At 35.8% G+C, this 17,621-nt stretch overlaps 1 protein-coding gene across 3 annotated transcripts in view; it reads right to left on the bottom strand.

Annotated features, from left to right (window-relative positions):
- The window catches only part of LOC102806974 (basement membrane-specific heparan sulfate proteoglycan core protein-like), a 106,548-nt gene extending 89,592 nt beyond the window's left edge, over positions 1 to 16,956 (bottom strand). For all 3 annotated transcript variants that reach the window (XM_085499287.1, XM_085499289.1, XM_085499288.1), the window contains exons 1-3: positions 16,836 to 16,956; positions 8,874 to 8,928; positions 8,107 to 8,418 (exon numbers count right to left, since the gene is read on the bottom strand). In XM_085499287.1, the coding sequence (XP_085355413.1) occupies positions 8,107 to 8,418; positions 8,874 to 8,928; positions 16,836 to 16,874 (406 nt within the window). In that variant the 5' untranslated portion in view covers positions 16,875 to 16,956. The remainder of the gene's footprint in view (positions 1 to 8,106; positions 8,419 to 8,873; positions 8,929 to 16,835) is intronic.
- Positions 16,957 to 17,621: the final 665 nt, after the last annotated feature.

Below are 17,621 nucleotides of genomic sequence, written 5' to 3'. Positions count from 1 at the left end.
GTGACAGTGTCTTCAGTCGAAACCAGCCTCCTTTGCTTGACGCTGCCGGTTTTATTTGGTGCTATTAAACCCTAGCAATACACTTGTTTTGATGCATTAAAATTGTTGGGATCCTATTTTATTGTTCAGTCAACCGGCTTTAGTAAGCCAGCCAATAATGGGGGATCTACTTTCGAGACACTCGGTCCCCGAAGAGTCGCCTAAGTGGTTTATCCTGGGCCAAGACTTCTTGTTAGTGAGTAGTTTTAGTTTCTTCTCAGTTTTTTTACCTTTCTTTTTTTTTGTGTCGAAACATACACATTTCAGGCGCCGGAGCTTCCCCACCTTGGGTGAGCGTGCTACTCTGCCTAACAAGTAATAAATGGAATTTATTATTTCCACGGACTTTGTGGTAGGTGATGTAGTAAACTATGAGTGTTGTACAAACCCGTTTGCATACCTAATCATACCTACCAGAAAGTTGGTGGAACCCGCCCACCTCCCAACAAGCTTCCGGCGGCCCATTGGTGCAGCGGAAACGTTTGAATATAGGATCAGACCCTCTATTCGTGATCACCCCGCGGGGTGACCCCTTAGAAGAGGCATTTTTTTCTATAGGGAATGCTACCCTTAGGTGTTTTTTTGTGAACAGGGTATGTTCAGCCTTCGCAGACGAAGTCTGCCGAAGTTTTATAGATTGGTGCAGATATAAACTGGAATGGCCCAATGAAGCAAGTGTGATATGACTGATGAGTGAATGCTTGGTCTAGTGGTTAAATAACCAAGATGCAGAGAATTGATTGGTTGGGGATGGGAGGATTATGGAATATACAAAATATGATTGGTTGCCAAGAATGCAGGTTATGGAATGTGTACTTAAAAACAAAGCATGGCAATGATACAAAGGACTGGATGTGTTATGCAGAAAGAGGATTATTATAAGTATGAGGGTGATAATTAAAACATAACATTGAACAAACGACTGGCAACGGGGTGAGGCAAATGAACCCCATGGTCAGGTGTTAAGTATAAACTACGATTGTGAAAACATGATAGTTGCGTTCATGCACAGCTCCTTAGCACGGGCTAAGAGGTCAAATTCCTTAGCCCGTGCTAAGAAAACGTGCCTGAACGCTTAGCACGCGCTAAGGAATGCTAAGTACGGGTTAAATCTGATCCGAATTTAAGACGCGGTCTAGACCTTAGCACGGGCTAACGAAGTATGCGCGAACGCTTAGCCCAGGGCTAAGTGCCCTCTGCAGCGACTTTTGGGTGTGAAAATTGTCCCATGATCGTATAACGACACTATTCCACCAGTCATTACTCCGCGCTCGCTTCCACACTAATCGGGTCACTGTAGTAGTAGAGCGTACAGCAGCTCCAATCGTAGACCAAAAAAATTTGGTTCGCTGTCTGCGACATGCATTAATAAAACTCTGTATTCTGTTACGCCCGTTGTATACTGTTTATGTGCATCCAAATAAGTTGGGTCAGTCTTCTCTCGCGTTCCTGTGCACGTCGCTTCAAAATTAGAACGAAACATGCCAGCAGCAGAAATAGAACCTAGCGCTTGTCATCCATTTTTCGTTCGTAAATAGCGGCTTACCAAAGGTCACCGACTAATGCCACCCCTTAGCCCGTGCTAACGACTGGCCCTCCCTGTGCGTGGACGCAATTGGGTCTAGCCAAAATGCAAATATTCTAGATAAGCCTAAATGAGCTTAAATCTTAGCCCGTACTTCGTGTAACGTGAACACAACTGATATGTAGCAGGGTAGTAGACAGGTGTGGTCGTCCCAGCAGTGTTAACCTCAGATTACTATGTAATCGGCCAATTCATCTCATTCTCGCTTGTAAACTCAAATCAGGAAATTATGGAAAAATGGTTATAAGAGATGTTTTTCATTCCTACAATTTATAAAAAAAATATCTCCCGGTATCAAAAATCTATATGATTCTTTTAAAACTTCTATAAAACCTAATATTGTTTGTCAAAAGTCCTAAAATAAAAGCAGAGCCAGCAATTATTGTAATTTCCACTAATGTGTAGTGTTAAACTGAGATGGTCAGTACATGACATACTTGTAATTTGTTTTATTATTAACTTTCATTCATATTGCTTTCTGGGTAAATATTTTATAAAAAAAACTATACGATTCTTATAAAACTTCTATAAAACCTAATATTGTTTGTCAAAAGCCCAAAAATAAATGCAAAGCCAGCAATTATTGTAATTTCCACTAATGAGTAGTGCTAAACTCAGGTGGTCAGGACATGACATATACATGTATGTAATTGTTTTACTATAATTAATTTTCATTCATATTGTTTTCTCGGTAAATATTTTATAAAAAAACTATACAATTCTTATAAAACTTCTATGAAACCTAAACTTGTATGTCAAAAGCCCAAAAATAAATGCAAAGCCAGCAATTATTGTAATTTCCACTAATGTGTAGTGCTAAACTGAGGTGGTCAGGACATGACATACATGTAATTGTTTTATTATTAATTTTCATTCATATTGTTTTCTAGATAAATATTTTATAAAAAAACTATACGATTCTTATAAAACGTCTATGAAACCTGAAACTGTTTGTCATAAGCCCAAAAATAATAGCAGAGCCAGCATTTATTGTAATTGCTACTAATATGAAGTGCTCAACTGAGGTTGTCAGAACATGTGTTTTAAAATTTGTTTTCATTCCTACATTCTGTCAATCTGTCCATTTGAGAACAATATAAATGAAGATGACACACCATATTATAATTTTTTCTTTCTTTCATTTTGTTCCTTTGTTTACTAGTTTTAAATATGGCGCCATGCATAAATTATGCAAATGAGGATTGTAAAGGAAACTTTACAATGACTGAGCATGTGTCTGAGTCTGGTCTTTGATAACTCTGTATTCTTAATTTGATTTTCAAAAATAATGATTTATGAATAGAGTGTCACATTGTGTAATTTGAAACTTCTGAAGTTTATTTCTAATGAATATGAGCTTATACATGGATAACATTTTCTTTAGATCCAGAATTAATTGTTTTTGCATCTCGGATGTAAGTTAAAAATTATTTTGTGTAAGTAAAACCAAAATTAAAGAGAAATTCAACTTTCATGAAAAAACAATAAAAATTTAAATTAAAAAATAAATGCATACGCACAATCATTATTGAATTAATGCTAAAGAATTGGACTGATACAACACCCATACAAAACTTTGTTTCATGGTTATTGAAGCCCATTCAAGAATACAAAATCATGACGAAAATGAATAGGTAAACTAGTAGTAGTAGTAGTAGTCCAGAGTTTTAAATCCGGTTTGGTCCCCGAAGACGAGGGTGGCCGGATTCACCTTAAACTAGTAGCAATCGCTCTTACCCCCTCCCTCCACTTTACACGATTTAAAGCATCCCTCATCCTCATCCCAACCTTCCCACTCTCCTCCTCCACTTGCATCTTCCACGTCTTCTTTGGCCTTCCCCTTTTCCTTGGACCGCTCACCTCTAAATCAAGGGCCCTTCTTAATACATGCCCATCCTCCCTCCTCAGCACATGCTCATACCAACGTACCCCATTTGCCTTCGCCAACCGATCTACCGCTTCCTTCAAACCCAACATCTGCATCAAGTCCTTAGTTTTCTTTCTGTCCATCAACTTCACCCCACACATCACTCTCACCATCGCTCTCTGTCCTCCTTAAAATACCCAACTCATTTTCACTCAAACACCATGTCTCGCTCCCATACAGCAATGCTGATCTCACACAACTCTTATAAACTATTCCTTTCATCTCCAAGGGAAATCTCTTCCCATATAGTAGCTCTCCACATTCCCTAAACTTCACCCAAGCAAACCTTGCTCTAGCTGTCACAGCCGCCTCACATCCACCACCCACACTTACCTTGTCCCCCAGGTATGTAAACTCCTTCACTGTCTCAACCTCATCACACAACTTTTCTTCCTGTTCCACCACCCTTCCAACTCCATTCTTACATCTTCCACACGCAAAACTCTGTTTAACAATTAGCTGATATCGTGCTGAAAAGTGTTAAATACTGTAGAATACTTTATTTTTGATGAAGGGATGATTCCGTGAAAATAAAATCTAGCGAATATACTTTTTTCCTATATTTCACATTAAACTCATCAAAAATCAGTGAAAATAAATTCCAAGCAAAACACCCAAAAAGCCTTTTCAGTGAAAATTATTTCCAGCAAAAATAAAGTATTCCACAGTACTTTTTCAATTTATCTTCAATTTATCAAAAATTCCTGGATATGTTTAACCCTAACCATTCGGAATGGTTAACAACCAGTTTGACTTATCAGGTCAAATAATGCGTACAATTTCAGGTCAGCTGATATATAAAATAAACATGACGGGTTTTATTTTACATTGAGTTTGTGTGTGCAGCGATCATGAACATTTGCTGCTAGAATGAAAATAAATTTTACTTGTACATGTACTTCATGACAAACCAACAAACTGATATTTTATATGCTTTTACGATTACGACTGAGTAATAATCAACAATTGCAACAAAACAATTAAGTTTCACCTGTGAAATGCATTTACTAACCAAAATTAAAACCAGTGCATATTATTACATTAAATTAATTAATTAAGTTTCACCTATGGCATGGCATGATCATTTGCTCCTAATGTACATGTAGTACATTTTCATTTAAGTTGTTTTTACTTATATTTACTAACCCAAATTAAAACCAGTGCATATTATTACATTAAAATTATGAAATTATGGTTTATTTAAATTAGCTAAAATAACATGCTTTAAAGTATTTTAGAACCAGTTGAAGGTCTTAATTTTATTCTCATTAGACATCTAAAATATAATACCGACTGCAATATTCTTGATATCTGCAACCCCTGTCATGACAATTGTATTCCAAATAATTTGGTACATAGGATTTAGGGTTGTGTTCACCTTGAACCTAATCAAGTTTGCTATTTTGAAAACAAAACTAAATATTCCATTGCACAAGAATGATAAAACACTACTGCATCATAATGACATCAGTTGTATTTAGCATCATACTGTATATGCAAGTAGAATGCTGCTAAAACAATGTGTACATTTATTAATTTAGTTATTTTGTTTTGTTTCATTACAGACTGTAGTATCAGCAGTTTTTCAAGTCCAAAGAGTATGATGCAGTTGTAATCATAAGAAAGAAAAGCTTTTTACTCTATTATCGCAATTTCTAGCAAAAAAACTATTATGCAGTTCCTACTATTTACACCTACTTAACCACATTGATATAAGTGTAATTTATGGACAAAGTAGATATTTATTTATTGCAATTTGTTTTTGAGTCTGTATGAAACTTCAGAGGAATTATTTATTTAATATATGACATAAACCATGTATTGTGCTTGTTATTTTTTCAAGATTGGATGTGAATTATGTATGTAAATGCTACAGCATTTAACTTTGATAGACATAATTTCAATGGAGATTTATAGAATGTCTATAGGAGTTTTATAGAATGTTTGTAGGAGTTTTATATGATCTCTATAGAAGTTTTATAGAATGTGATAGGAGTTTTATAGAATGCCCATAGAAGTTTTATAGGATGTCTATATAAGTTTTATAAGATGTCTATAGAAGTTTTATAGAATGTCTATAGAAGTTTATAGAATGTCTATAGAAGTTTTATAGAATGTCTATAAAAGTTTTATAGAATGCCTATAGAAGTTTTATAGGATGTCTATAAAAGTTTAATAGAATGTCTATAGGAGTTTTATAGGATGTCCATAGAAGTTTTATAGAATGTCTATAGGAGTTTTATAGAATGTTTATAGGAGATTTATAGGATGTCTATAGAAGTTTTATAGGATGTCTATAGAAGTTTTATAGAATGTCTATAGAAGTTTTATAGGATGTCTATAGAAGTTTTATAGAATGTCTATAGGAGTTTTATAGAAGTTTTATAGGATGTCTATAGGAGTTTTATAGAAGTTTTATAGAGTGTCTATGGGAATTTTATAGAATGTCTATAGAAGTTTTATAGGATTTCCATAGAAGTTTTATAGAACAACGGGCGAAAATGCTATAAAACTTTAGAAACTTTCTATAGAAATTCTTCGAAAAACTTCTATAAAAATCAATAGAAAAATGTTGATAGAAGTCTATAGAAAGTCTATCAAAAGTTTTATAGACTTTCTATAGAACATTTTCGTAAGGGCAGGCATGTTTACAGACTGTGATTTTAGGCTTTTGGACACAATATTTGACTGTCGGCAGTCGGTCGTACCTAATAATATTGTTAATAAATATTGTGTATAAACGTATTTAATAGGTGTGAATAAATTGCGAACGCCGGGACAGAAAGTTTCGTGGCCGATCGTGAAAAGGAAAAGACGAAGTTTGTTCTAACTGTACTATATGCAAAAGCGACACTTTTCACAGCAGTTTTTGATATAACACAAACAAATCTTGACGAATGCATTATAGAGGTGCTGGAACGTTTAGACTATCATTATGTTTCTTGCGAAGAATACCAGCGATACAATATCGCAAACTACACAGAGAAGAGATGTGTTCGTGTGCGTGCCGTGTTGACATTCTTCTTGTCAAAAAAGAACTCGTTTCAAAACGAGGGATCCCTCACTTTCAGTTGTCATTCTCTTAGAGGAAAATGCCTGCCACCTTTCCAATAACTCTCGCTTAGTTTGTTGAAATTTCTTACTGACGTCATCCATGTTTTTATGCAGAGTCAACGCTCCCAGTCCACACTTTCTGCATGCATACGAACTAGTAAGATGTAGGTCGAGCGTCTCTGCCACAACAAATTTGATTTTTTTGCATGTTGTAGTTCTGTTGTTCCCGCGAAACAGTCTCCTCTGGTTTTCTATATTTTCTATTTGACTGCCACAAATAATGCACGTTGTTTCTTGGTTATAGGCGATTTAATAGTTTTTTTGTTGTTATTTTGGTTGGAGTGACTGTATTCATGATCATAACGTGAACAACTAACGCATTCAGGGAGTCATTTAAAATAAATTTGCATACATTATGTTAATATAATTTATTTCGTGATGTCAGCATCGACTATGAATTATTCTTATCAACTAGAAACCTGCAGACAGCGACAGTCTTTCGGGATTATAGTCCCTCGCTTTTCCCACCAAACGCCTTCGGCATTCGAATGTCTACGAAACACAATTACATTAGGCCACAGGACTGTCGACAGTCTAACACGATGGCAGCCAATCCGACAGTTGACAAAACATTATCACCTATGAGAATAGTACTTTGTACAAATGTCAAACTAACACAGGCAATATATTAGTGAGCAATCGACTTTGACATGAGTGAAAAACCAATGGCTGCTTGTCAGTCATAATTGTTCAAATCCTGAAAAAATATGACGTTTTGGGGAACCAGTGCCTCCCAAGTTCAAATATCAGAATTTAGCAAATTTAAAGACTAAAATTTAATCAAATGCTAAAGGAAATGAATGTGTATATAAACACATAGACAGACAGATGAAATCTAAATAAATAGGAAGCCATACAACCATAGCTATATCGATCTGATTCCACACACACAAATTGAGAATCGGAAGTGCAGGCACATATCATCGACATTCACACTATTTTTAAATCATTGATTGATAGAACATTGTATTTGCATATTTATTTCTGTTATCATTTAAACCCCACTGAATCATTTCTCAAGCTCGGTGAATATTGTTTGTTTGAGAGTGCACTTTTATGTTCAGCAGTCTAAAAAATGTTCTGAACATAAAAAAACACACTTTTGGATCATACCAATATCAAATTTTGTTAAGTTGAAGTTGTTAAAATGACATTCAAGTTATATAAAGAAAACAGTTTATTTTTTCAACAAGCAAACAAAAGACATGGTGTGATCAAAACGACCAACATCCAAAAATGGTAAATTGCCCCCACCCAAACTTCAATGATTAGAACATACATTCAGTCCAGCAGTCAAATATTCGTTGTGAATGGCGGGGGTACCAAAATGTGGGATATAAATCATACAAGTGACAAATTGAGGGGCCATATATCTTATATACAGCATATTTAATTAGTATCAACCCTAATATTATCTCAAGTTGTTAAATATACACCTTACCTATAACTGTTAATGATGCCTGTATATATGCTGGATTAGCATTGAAAAGCGCACACTGATATGTGTGCGAATCACTGACTTGAACATTTGGTATTTGTAGAAAGTATTCACCACTGGATTGGTCTCCTACTATCTGATAGGGATTCGCAGCTGATGTTCCATCTGATAACTCTATGTCAGTGCCACCAGGTACCACTCTAAACCATGTAGGTAGTCCACTTGCTACTGTGCATTTCATCACCACTGTCTCTCCATTGTATGCCAATGTTTCCTCAGGACCAATCACAATTCTATGTGGTGATGTTGATGTAACTATTTCATGTTGAACAAATAAATATAATGTTATGTACGTGATGAATGGTTTTGAAAGTTGACAAGAGCAATGCTCTTGGGTGAGTGAACTTAATTACGCCACAGAAATAAAATCTTACAAAGGTTATTCCTGACTTAAATATTCATCACAATTAGAAAATTGAAGATATCTTTATAAAATAAACCAACCTAAAAGAAGTCTGACATTAGATACAAGTTTACCAAGTATCAAAATAATTGGACTTGTGGTTTTCAACATATATTTGAACCTTAAGCTCATTTGCACCAGTAATTACAGCAGAGCACCAAATTACTAAGTTCCATTGAAATGTGAAGTTATTTGAGATATCAGTGGAACAACTAAAAAAATCACCAGAAGTCCCCCCCCCCCCTTCGGGCATACACCAGAAAGCTTTATTTTTTTTTAAATAAAGGACATTGGTAAGTATACTTACCATGACACACAACTTCAGCAAATAATAAATATAGCAGAGGATACTTGACAACATTCTGAGAAGAATTATTAATTGGAGAAAGCTTAGACAAGTACACAGTCACAGCAATTACAATCTGACAATATAGCTGCAAGAAGCAATGATTACCCCATACTGCTATGAATGTGTCAATCGCAAAACAAATTGTCAACAAAGTATCACAGTATATTGATAAAAAAACTTGTTAATATAATTGTTAATATGTAAAAATGTCTTTATATTCAGTTAAGTGGTATTTACGGTTACATCAACGATCACCATGAGTGATGTAACCATCTCTTATCATTAAAAGAAAATTGATTATGAATAATATTTTATGAAAAAAAAAACAAGTACAGAAATGTGAAATAAAAAATAGTGGGGCAGATAAGAGAAAAAAATGTGCAAATGGTGATAAAAGCACCAAATTTGGCATAGTGACTTTTAAGGGGATACTTAACAATTCCAAGATGGTGGCCATTTTTCAAGATGATCTTGGTGTCAATATATATGGTTTTTGGTATGCTGAATCAAATATTTCTAGCTTTACAATCTTCAGAGTATCAGTTGTACCAAAAAATGATAAATAAACATTATAATACACATATTCAATTTAGTTTATTTTTTTATTTTTCTTTATTTTTAAGGTTTGTTACTTCATAACATAGTATACTTTAAAAAAATCAGATTACTGATATTATGACACTAAAAAGAGTGTCAAAAGAGTGCTATGGTTTATAACATGTTAAATTTATTTTGCCCAGTTTTACAACCTTAACAATAATAACATTAACAATAATAACAACAAAATACAACAATTCAAATAGAAAAATACCTTAAAACCGGCGCCTTTACATGTAATAGCATTATACAAACTTTAAATAATGAGGAATTTTGTCTTTTTCCTTACCACTCACTCACGCAACTACAGAAAGCAACAGAGTCCTGATCGAAAGCATTAGCATCTCCGGTTGCAGCTTTTCTTGCAAGAGCATTTGGTCAGTTCCTGACAGATTTTTGCGACTGATGGAAGAGTTGACAAACAGACTTGTCATGTCTGTCCTGTCCATGTCCGTTCCAGATGATTCCACCCTGGTAGGCAGCATACTTTGCATGTTCAATGAGACTTGCCCTGGTTGGCAAGATTGAATCATATGACCTCTGTTTGCGGGCAAAGAGATCCAACCTTGCTTCGTTCACACCGACAGCAGCACTGGATCTGTCATACATGAGAACAACAAAGTACTCTAGCTTCTAAAAGTCACAATCATACACTTCTCCCGGGCAGTGACTAAGTTTCATCACATCCCATGTCAGCCATGCTGATTTCTTTCCTCTACCACGGAGAACAGAGACAATATCACACCCAGTGAAAGCATGAAAATATAGCATCCCACTGAATTTCTTGTGCCAAATTGCAGAAACAACATCATGGACTGGAATCCACTTAGCGTTGGTACCTTGACCAAAAGCAATCCACATGCTTTCTAGACCAAGCTCCTGCAGGGATTGAAGTATGTCAACATGCTGTGACTTCTGGCACATATGTAGTTTGCCACTGTCACAGAGAGGCTGGACCTGACTAGTTCTCATTTTTGAAACATTTTTGTCACACTGTCTGACTTGGCAGGAGATGAATAGTCTTGTGAATAGCTGGCAGTTATCTTTCAGCACTATCTCCTTGGAACTGCTAGCAGCCTGCTCATGTTTGAAGAACGAAACCCTGTTCCTCTTAATTGTTTGGTAGAATGAACATTCTCCCTCTTTCCCCAAGACTTCCATGAATGATTGGAACTGTTGTTTTCCTCTGGCGTGATGTGTGTGAACCAAATCAGCAAGGGTTGGATCTGCAATGTTCTTTGCGTCTAGCACCAGTAAATCTGCTGACATTTCTTGAAAGGGGTTAGAGATCTCCTTCAGAAGTCTGCTCATTATGTTTGATGGTGAAATCTTTCACACTGGACATGGCCTAATGGCCAGCAACCAGGCGACTGACCTCTGGGCTAGCCACCATCCACCTATGATGTGCCCCTGGGTCTTCAGTCAGTCCAATTGCTCCTCAATCACTTTTAATGACTGCACTGTTTTGCTCATGGGCTTGGTCAAAGGCCAAGGAAGAGAACTCTCTTTTTGTCTTGTGTACAACAAAGTTTCCTCTGTTAAACTCTCTGGTCACTTCTGGCAGCTGTTGCTCCAGGGACATCATGTCCCTGAGATGAATTGGAGGCCACCTGGCATAATTCACGTTGTTATTTGCAAAGAAGTAGAGAATCATCTGTGTCAGTGCTTTTTGAACAGTTCAAAGTTTCCTTCTCTGAAGGAGCGGATCAGTAGGAATATGGCAAGTTCCATATCCAACGCCAGATTCGAGAACTGGAACTGTGGACTCTCAAGTCTATGCTGATCATGCCAGTCTTGAAAGGTCAGAGTTGACTTGCCAAACTTCTCAGACTCTGAACAGTAGTCTTGGTATGCCTGCTTCATAAGTGCGTATAGGCTGCATGCTGTGATCTGATGGGCTAGTTTGTTCTGGTGACACTTGACACAACCAGAAATGACTCTGCTGTACCAGATGATGCACCTCCCGCTTCAGCAATGACACTAGTTCAGCCACTGTTTTCTAACAAAGTTCCAAGTGATCTGAATGCAGCCATCTCTATGTGAGGAGGTTGGGTGCTGAAAGAGGGACATGCTGGTACCATGGAATGAATATTTAGCTTTAGTTTTATAAATGTTGCCCACAGCTGCAGTTGTGAACACATCTCTCCCAAGACAGGTGGGCAGACCACTCCGTCTTCCACATACTGGGCCACAACTGCCTCTCCAAACTGGGCTGATATTTCGAGAACACTATCATAAGATATACTGACCCCATTTTCATGAAGTATCTCTATGAGTCGCCTCTTTCTCGTCTTAGCAAACACGGACATGCCAACATAGACAGCAAAAGGTGTCTCCCGGTCCTTGGAATGTCTGTGAATCTGTGTGTCTTTCTATGACTTTGCAAAACAGTTGTACTGCAACAAATGTGAGATTGCAATGTGTGATTTGGAAGTGCCATGCTGCAGTTGTGACTTAATGTCAACTCCATGCTCGATCATACAGACAAATTGAAGCAGTGATATTGGGATAGCTTTTTCAAGGCATCCATCATGGAAGGTACTGTTGAACTGTGATTTATGTTGAAGCATGTCGCACAATATCACCCCAGCAGCCTTTGCAAGATGGATAGCCTCTCCATAGCCTCTGCTTGCTTGTGCAATGATTGACTCAACATCCTTCTTAAAAGCTAGCAATACATCACACCCCTGGTGATGAGCTTCTAACTCATGTGGAAAAGCAGCTGGTCCTTCAGTCGAGTAGCATGCGCCTGAGGATATTCAATGCCAAGCTGCCCCAGCCTCTCTCTGTACAGAGCTGCCAATCATGTAGGGTGGTACTTCAGCTCTTGAGCAATGACGTCTCCAGCACACAGTTTTGCAAGGAGCTTCCCATTATTGATTGTCTTTGCACATTCATTAGTTCTTCTGTTCATGTTCATAGCTTGACTTAGGCTGTCTCCTTCCTCTTCACACAGAAAGCACTCTGCATTCTTTGTGACTAAGATCTTCCGTGGGATTTTACTGCTACTGCTGGTCTCCAGTCTGTCAGCTGTTGGGGCCGGTCGTTTCTCAGCTCTTTGTAACTTTGTGTTGTTGTACAGTAGCCTACATTTCTCATGATACCAAGCTACATTTTTTTTCAATGTTTCGGATATCCCACTCCCATCATCAAGTCTTGCTGGATCAAGCTTGATTGGTAACTCGCTGAGTTGCAGAAATCTAGGAATATTCCTACCCAAGGAGCTATAGTCATTGTCTACCCTTTGGTAGGATTTCCTTGGCTCGGCTTTCCCGTGCTAGCACATCCTGTCTATTCAGGTGCAGTTGGTTAAGTGACTGTGGTTGGTTAAGCAACATTTGGGACACTAAGTATGAAAATGAATTCTTCCTAGCTTACGTTGAACCCCATGCTGGGTTAAACAGCAGTAATTGTCACCAGTGTGCTCTGGTAGTGCCTAACAATCACTTCCAAGAAAAAAAAAAGCCTCAAGGTCCACTATCCAAGTAAATGTACAATCTGAGTGTGTGGTTCATTGTCTCCAATTGCCAGTCAGGTGCTTTATCCTTCAGCTATTCCATTTGCACAAAGGTTGGCTCGTGATCTTCATGCACATACAAATTCTGGAGCTAGACATACTGAATCACAACTCTGTTTGCTACCCTAACTTTGTGGGTGTGGCCTTTGTTGTTTAATAGAAACTTTCTGGAACCATGATGGTGAGAGTTCAACTAGCAATGAGGACCCGAGCCATTAGTCTACCCAGATGACATGGCTGGCTGCTGAAACAAAAGTACCACCTCTATCAATAAAAGAAGAATTTATGGAACCTGAAAATTGACACAATAATCCAGAAAAGACTCGTCAATTAACCAGAAACTGAAAAGAAATTGACACTTGATAGTGCTAAAAGTAAAGAAAAATAGATTCGGCATACCAAAAAAGTCCGCCGATTTTCAGGTGGCCAGTCGGGTAGATTTAATAAATATACGCTTGGGAGTCACCATGCAAAATTTGGTGCTTTTATCACCTTTTGCACGATGTATGTGCAAAAATTTTGTTATCTGCTCCATAAAAGAATAGAGTGTTAATATACTCATGTCCTTAGTCTGCTTTAAGTACTAGTATATACATTTGTCAGTATTTTTTAGTAAAGAATGTAAAGTTACTTTGACGTAAATTTAGATTTAGATCATTCCACCAGTAAATGTATTTAATTTTCCAAAAGGTTGCTATCACACTGTGTTTTGAGAACTGTATAACTACCTCTTTCAATATACAAATCATGGTTGGTAGACTTAAGTTTAAAAATATTAATTCTGTATTCTATATTAGTAATAAAAAAATGTGGTTCATAGCAGAAGAATTCCTAAATTTGATATCATCACTTCTAATTTGTGATTTCAATTTTAGGTTTTATATAATTTCAAAATGTATTTGTCAAAGTTCTGTATGAGTGGATTTCTGTTTAAAATGACAAATTTATTATAATTTTGTGATTATTAATCATTTTCTGGCCTTTTCTATTTGTAGCTAATATTTGGGTTGAATAATCCGAGTACAAATTAATACTGGAAGATTGCTCACCATTCAATGTGAGCATTACTTGTATATCTATCCAGTTGAAGTGTTCTTTTACTGCATTTCAGATGTAATCTTTTAATGTGCCCTTGTCCCATCGTGTGAAATCAGTAATGTTTGAGCCCATATATATGTGACATTTAATAGAATTTGTTTGATGTTTGATTCAAACAACTTGGTAACAATTTTAAAGTTGTGTTATATACCATGGTTTGCTGCCTTTTCGGCTAAAGGTCATCAACATACCTCGCTAGGTGTAGCTACCTATACAACTGAATGGTGTTTTGTCATATATCCATTTTAATGACGATTTCATGCGAAATCGTGATACATCGATTTCTCACTGCAAGCCAGTTGATGTGTATGTAATTAAAACAAAGTTATCTGCATATAGTAATGTGATATTTTGATTATTCAATGTAACTGGATCAATGATTCCTTACTATTATCAAATGAATTACTATTAATGAATAACATACTGTGCATGTGTTTAATTATGTTATATAGTCAGGCCGATGAAGCAGACATATACAATTATACTTTGTTCGATAAGTGCGAAACCCTGGCTGGTTAAGATTTATTTTTCTTCCTTCCTTATTTTGTATTAACACAAAAAACATGTCCCCCACTACTTGTTACTGAGATTCTTCTGTAACTATTTGGATCATTAATACCAGCTTTCTTCTCTGAGTAGAGAGACTTGTATTCCATAACTTGGGGACTGAACCTGTGTTAAGAACTAGATTAAACAACTTAGTTAATGCTTTGGTAAGATAGTTGGAAGTTAATTCGATCAATTCTAGGCATATACTGTCTAACGCAGCTGATTAAGATGACTGTCTACATTTAATCCTTACTTTTAATAAGTTGTTTAAATTTCTGCTTTTTGCAATGATACAGCCCTCCTTATGTGGTATGGAAAATTATTTAAACGTTGAGCTGTTTTGATTAGACCAGATTATCAATTAAGTTACAGTCTTTTATTTGTTTATGTTATGTTTTTGTTCATGTTTAATAATATTGTTTTTGCAACTTTATCTGTAATTAAATAAACTGTATTACATACTCCATTTGTATTATGTTCAAAGTCTGTATTAACAATAGATACCGGTTTTCTTGAAGACATTTAGATAATATTCTTAATAGTTTTAAATTGCCAACTCATCTGATGTCCAGCTATTTGGTATTAAGGCTGTTGACTGATATTATTTTTAGAAGTCTTATAAGACATGAACTTTGGCAGTGATCTGAATTGCAAATAAATTTTATTAAAAAAACATAATTCTGCCAAAGTGTAATCAACTGTGCTTGTTCCATTATAGTAAAAGCATGTGAAATTAACTTTTGAATCGCCTGGTAATCTAATCTTTTAATTCTCTGTTTAATAAGATTAGTAAAGCCTCTTTTAGTGCATATTTTCTTATTGTTGAATGTGCACAATATCGTTGATTATGTAAATCATGTTGTGTGTTCATGTCCAGCCACGTTTCTCCTAAGCCAATAATATAATGCTTGGTAATGTTTCTAACAAGGCCATCTGGTTTATTGCTCGGAACTTTAATATTCCAGTATGAGATTGACACATTACTGTATTGTTGAATAGCTTTGTTGATGTTATGGTTCAACTAATCCAAGATGAAGTGTTATGTAGGTCATCAATACTGCTAAGACCTTTTTGATATTACTGTCATTCGTGCAGAACAGTGGCATGTAGTTTGATATATATCCCCATTTTGAAATTCTTCTTTTAACAATGCTTCAAACCTCCCGATCCTAGTATTACCCAATCCTAAGTTACCCACTTTTTCTGTATGCAATTACAAATTATGTTACTTTGACTGTAACAAACCAATTTTACGCCAATGCCTTATTGTAATTATTATTTGAAAATTAATTATTATTAATATTTGTAATCGTATTTCGTCTGAGATTTCTTGATTCGTGATCATTCGTGAAATTGCAACCTCAAAACTAGAACACCTATACAAATTTAAATCCTGACAGTAGGAAAAAATGAGCATATTTGAATTATACTACGATATATACTGACAGGTGTTGTAGTCACATAATTAAGTTGTTTTGTTTTAATTTAGTAAAAGCAATATTCTTTACAGTACGCATTATTATTATGAATTTCGTCTTTTCTGTGAGATTTATAAAATCGACCAGTGTCAGACATCTTCACACTTTGTAAATACTCCATAACTCAACCGTAAACCATTCATAGTTGACCATGCTGCCTATAAGAATGCAGCATTAGGACTATATTAAACAATCACTTTTATTTCACATTTAACAATAATTTTGGTTCCAGTTTTTATATAGACAACCCCACAAACTGACTTATCCACTGAAAATGTACTTAATTTAAATCTACAATATTAGTACAGTATAACAAATATAAATGCCATACATATTTTTTAATATTGTTTTTCATGGAGTTGGGAAGGAAGTAAAATTGTTTGTGTGCAATTGTGCAAGATATCGGTAACATATCGTACAACAAAATATTTCATTATAACCTTCTAGATGAAGGAAATACTACTATTTCTCGACAATGTGACGTCTATAAAGTTATAAAGTCGAACCAAAACAAGTCAGGGACAATCTATCTCTTTATAAGCCGTAATATAGGTGATTAAATTGCTTTACTAGCTAGTAGGCTACGGATTTGTCGCGACCTACTTTACCAAGGTACTGATCGCACATCTCAAACCCATATATAAGAAGTCTAACTAAAACAGACAAGAAATGCATACTTACCATTATAATATAGCAATTGTGTTGATTAATAACCAGCATTCATATCATATAAAGTCATACATGGAACCAAAACATAACCAATCAAACTAGCGTGAACGCATGCAGGCACACAATAACATCGTCGCTCGATTGTTGGCGCTAGTCGTACTGTTACTCGCAAACAGTAGAACGTGTTAAATTTCAAAATTGTGAAATGAACATAGATAATGACGCATTTTTTTTTCGGTTTTTTGTTTATTTTGAGTTATTTTGTGTCTTAATTTTTTTTTCAATTTTCTGACTGCCTCTCAAACAAGCAGACCGACTGATCAGAGGTTGGTGGAAAAATATACTATTAAAACATATTTTAAACGTGTCAGGTCCTGTTCGATAGGGGACTCATAATGACGTATACAACACCTGTAAAAAACGTTGTTTAATTACATGAATTAAATAGTATAGTAGTGCGTTTCTTGTCTTTGCCTTCGCCGCTTATTTACAAAATAGAAACACTCTGCTTATCAATGATCTTTATAAATAATAATACTCATTCGATAAACCTTTGTATTACATGGGAATAGTTGTTGAATTGCTATACTGTTCTACTCAAATTGAATTGTCGATACCCAATGATCATTGTTACCTTGCCCGTATCGTCACAGTAAATGAGGGGAAATTGTCTGCCCTCGATGTTGTTGTAATCGTCGCTGACTACATAGTAAAACTAGTTAGGATTTTCTTCAAACTTTGATATTTTATTATCCTATTTGTGATCTCAGCCAAGTTCGATACATGTTCTATGCATAT

Source organism: Saccoglossus kowalevskii, chromosome 5, assembly GCF_978046115.1.
Source record: "Saccoglossus kowalevskii chromosome 5, keSacKowa6.1, whole genome shotgun sequence".
Taxonomy (NCBI): Eukaryota; Metazoa; Hemichordata; class Enteropneusta; family Harrimaniidae; genus Saccoglossus; species Saccoglossus kowalevskii.
The sequence above is the reverse complement of the archived record's forward strand: the minus strand, read 5'-3'. Positions and strand labels throughout refer to the sequence as shown.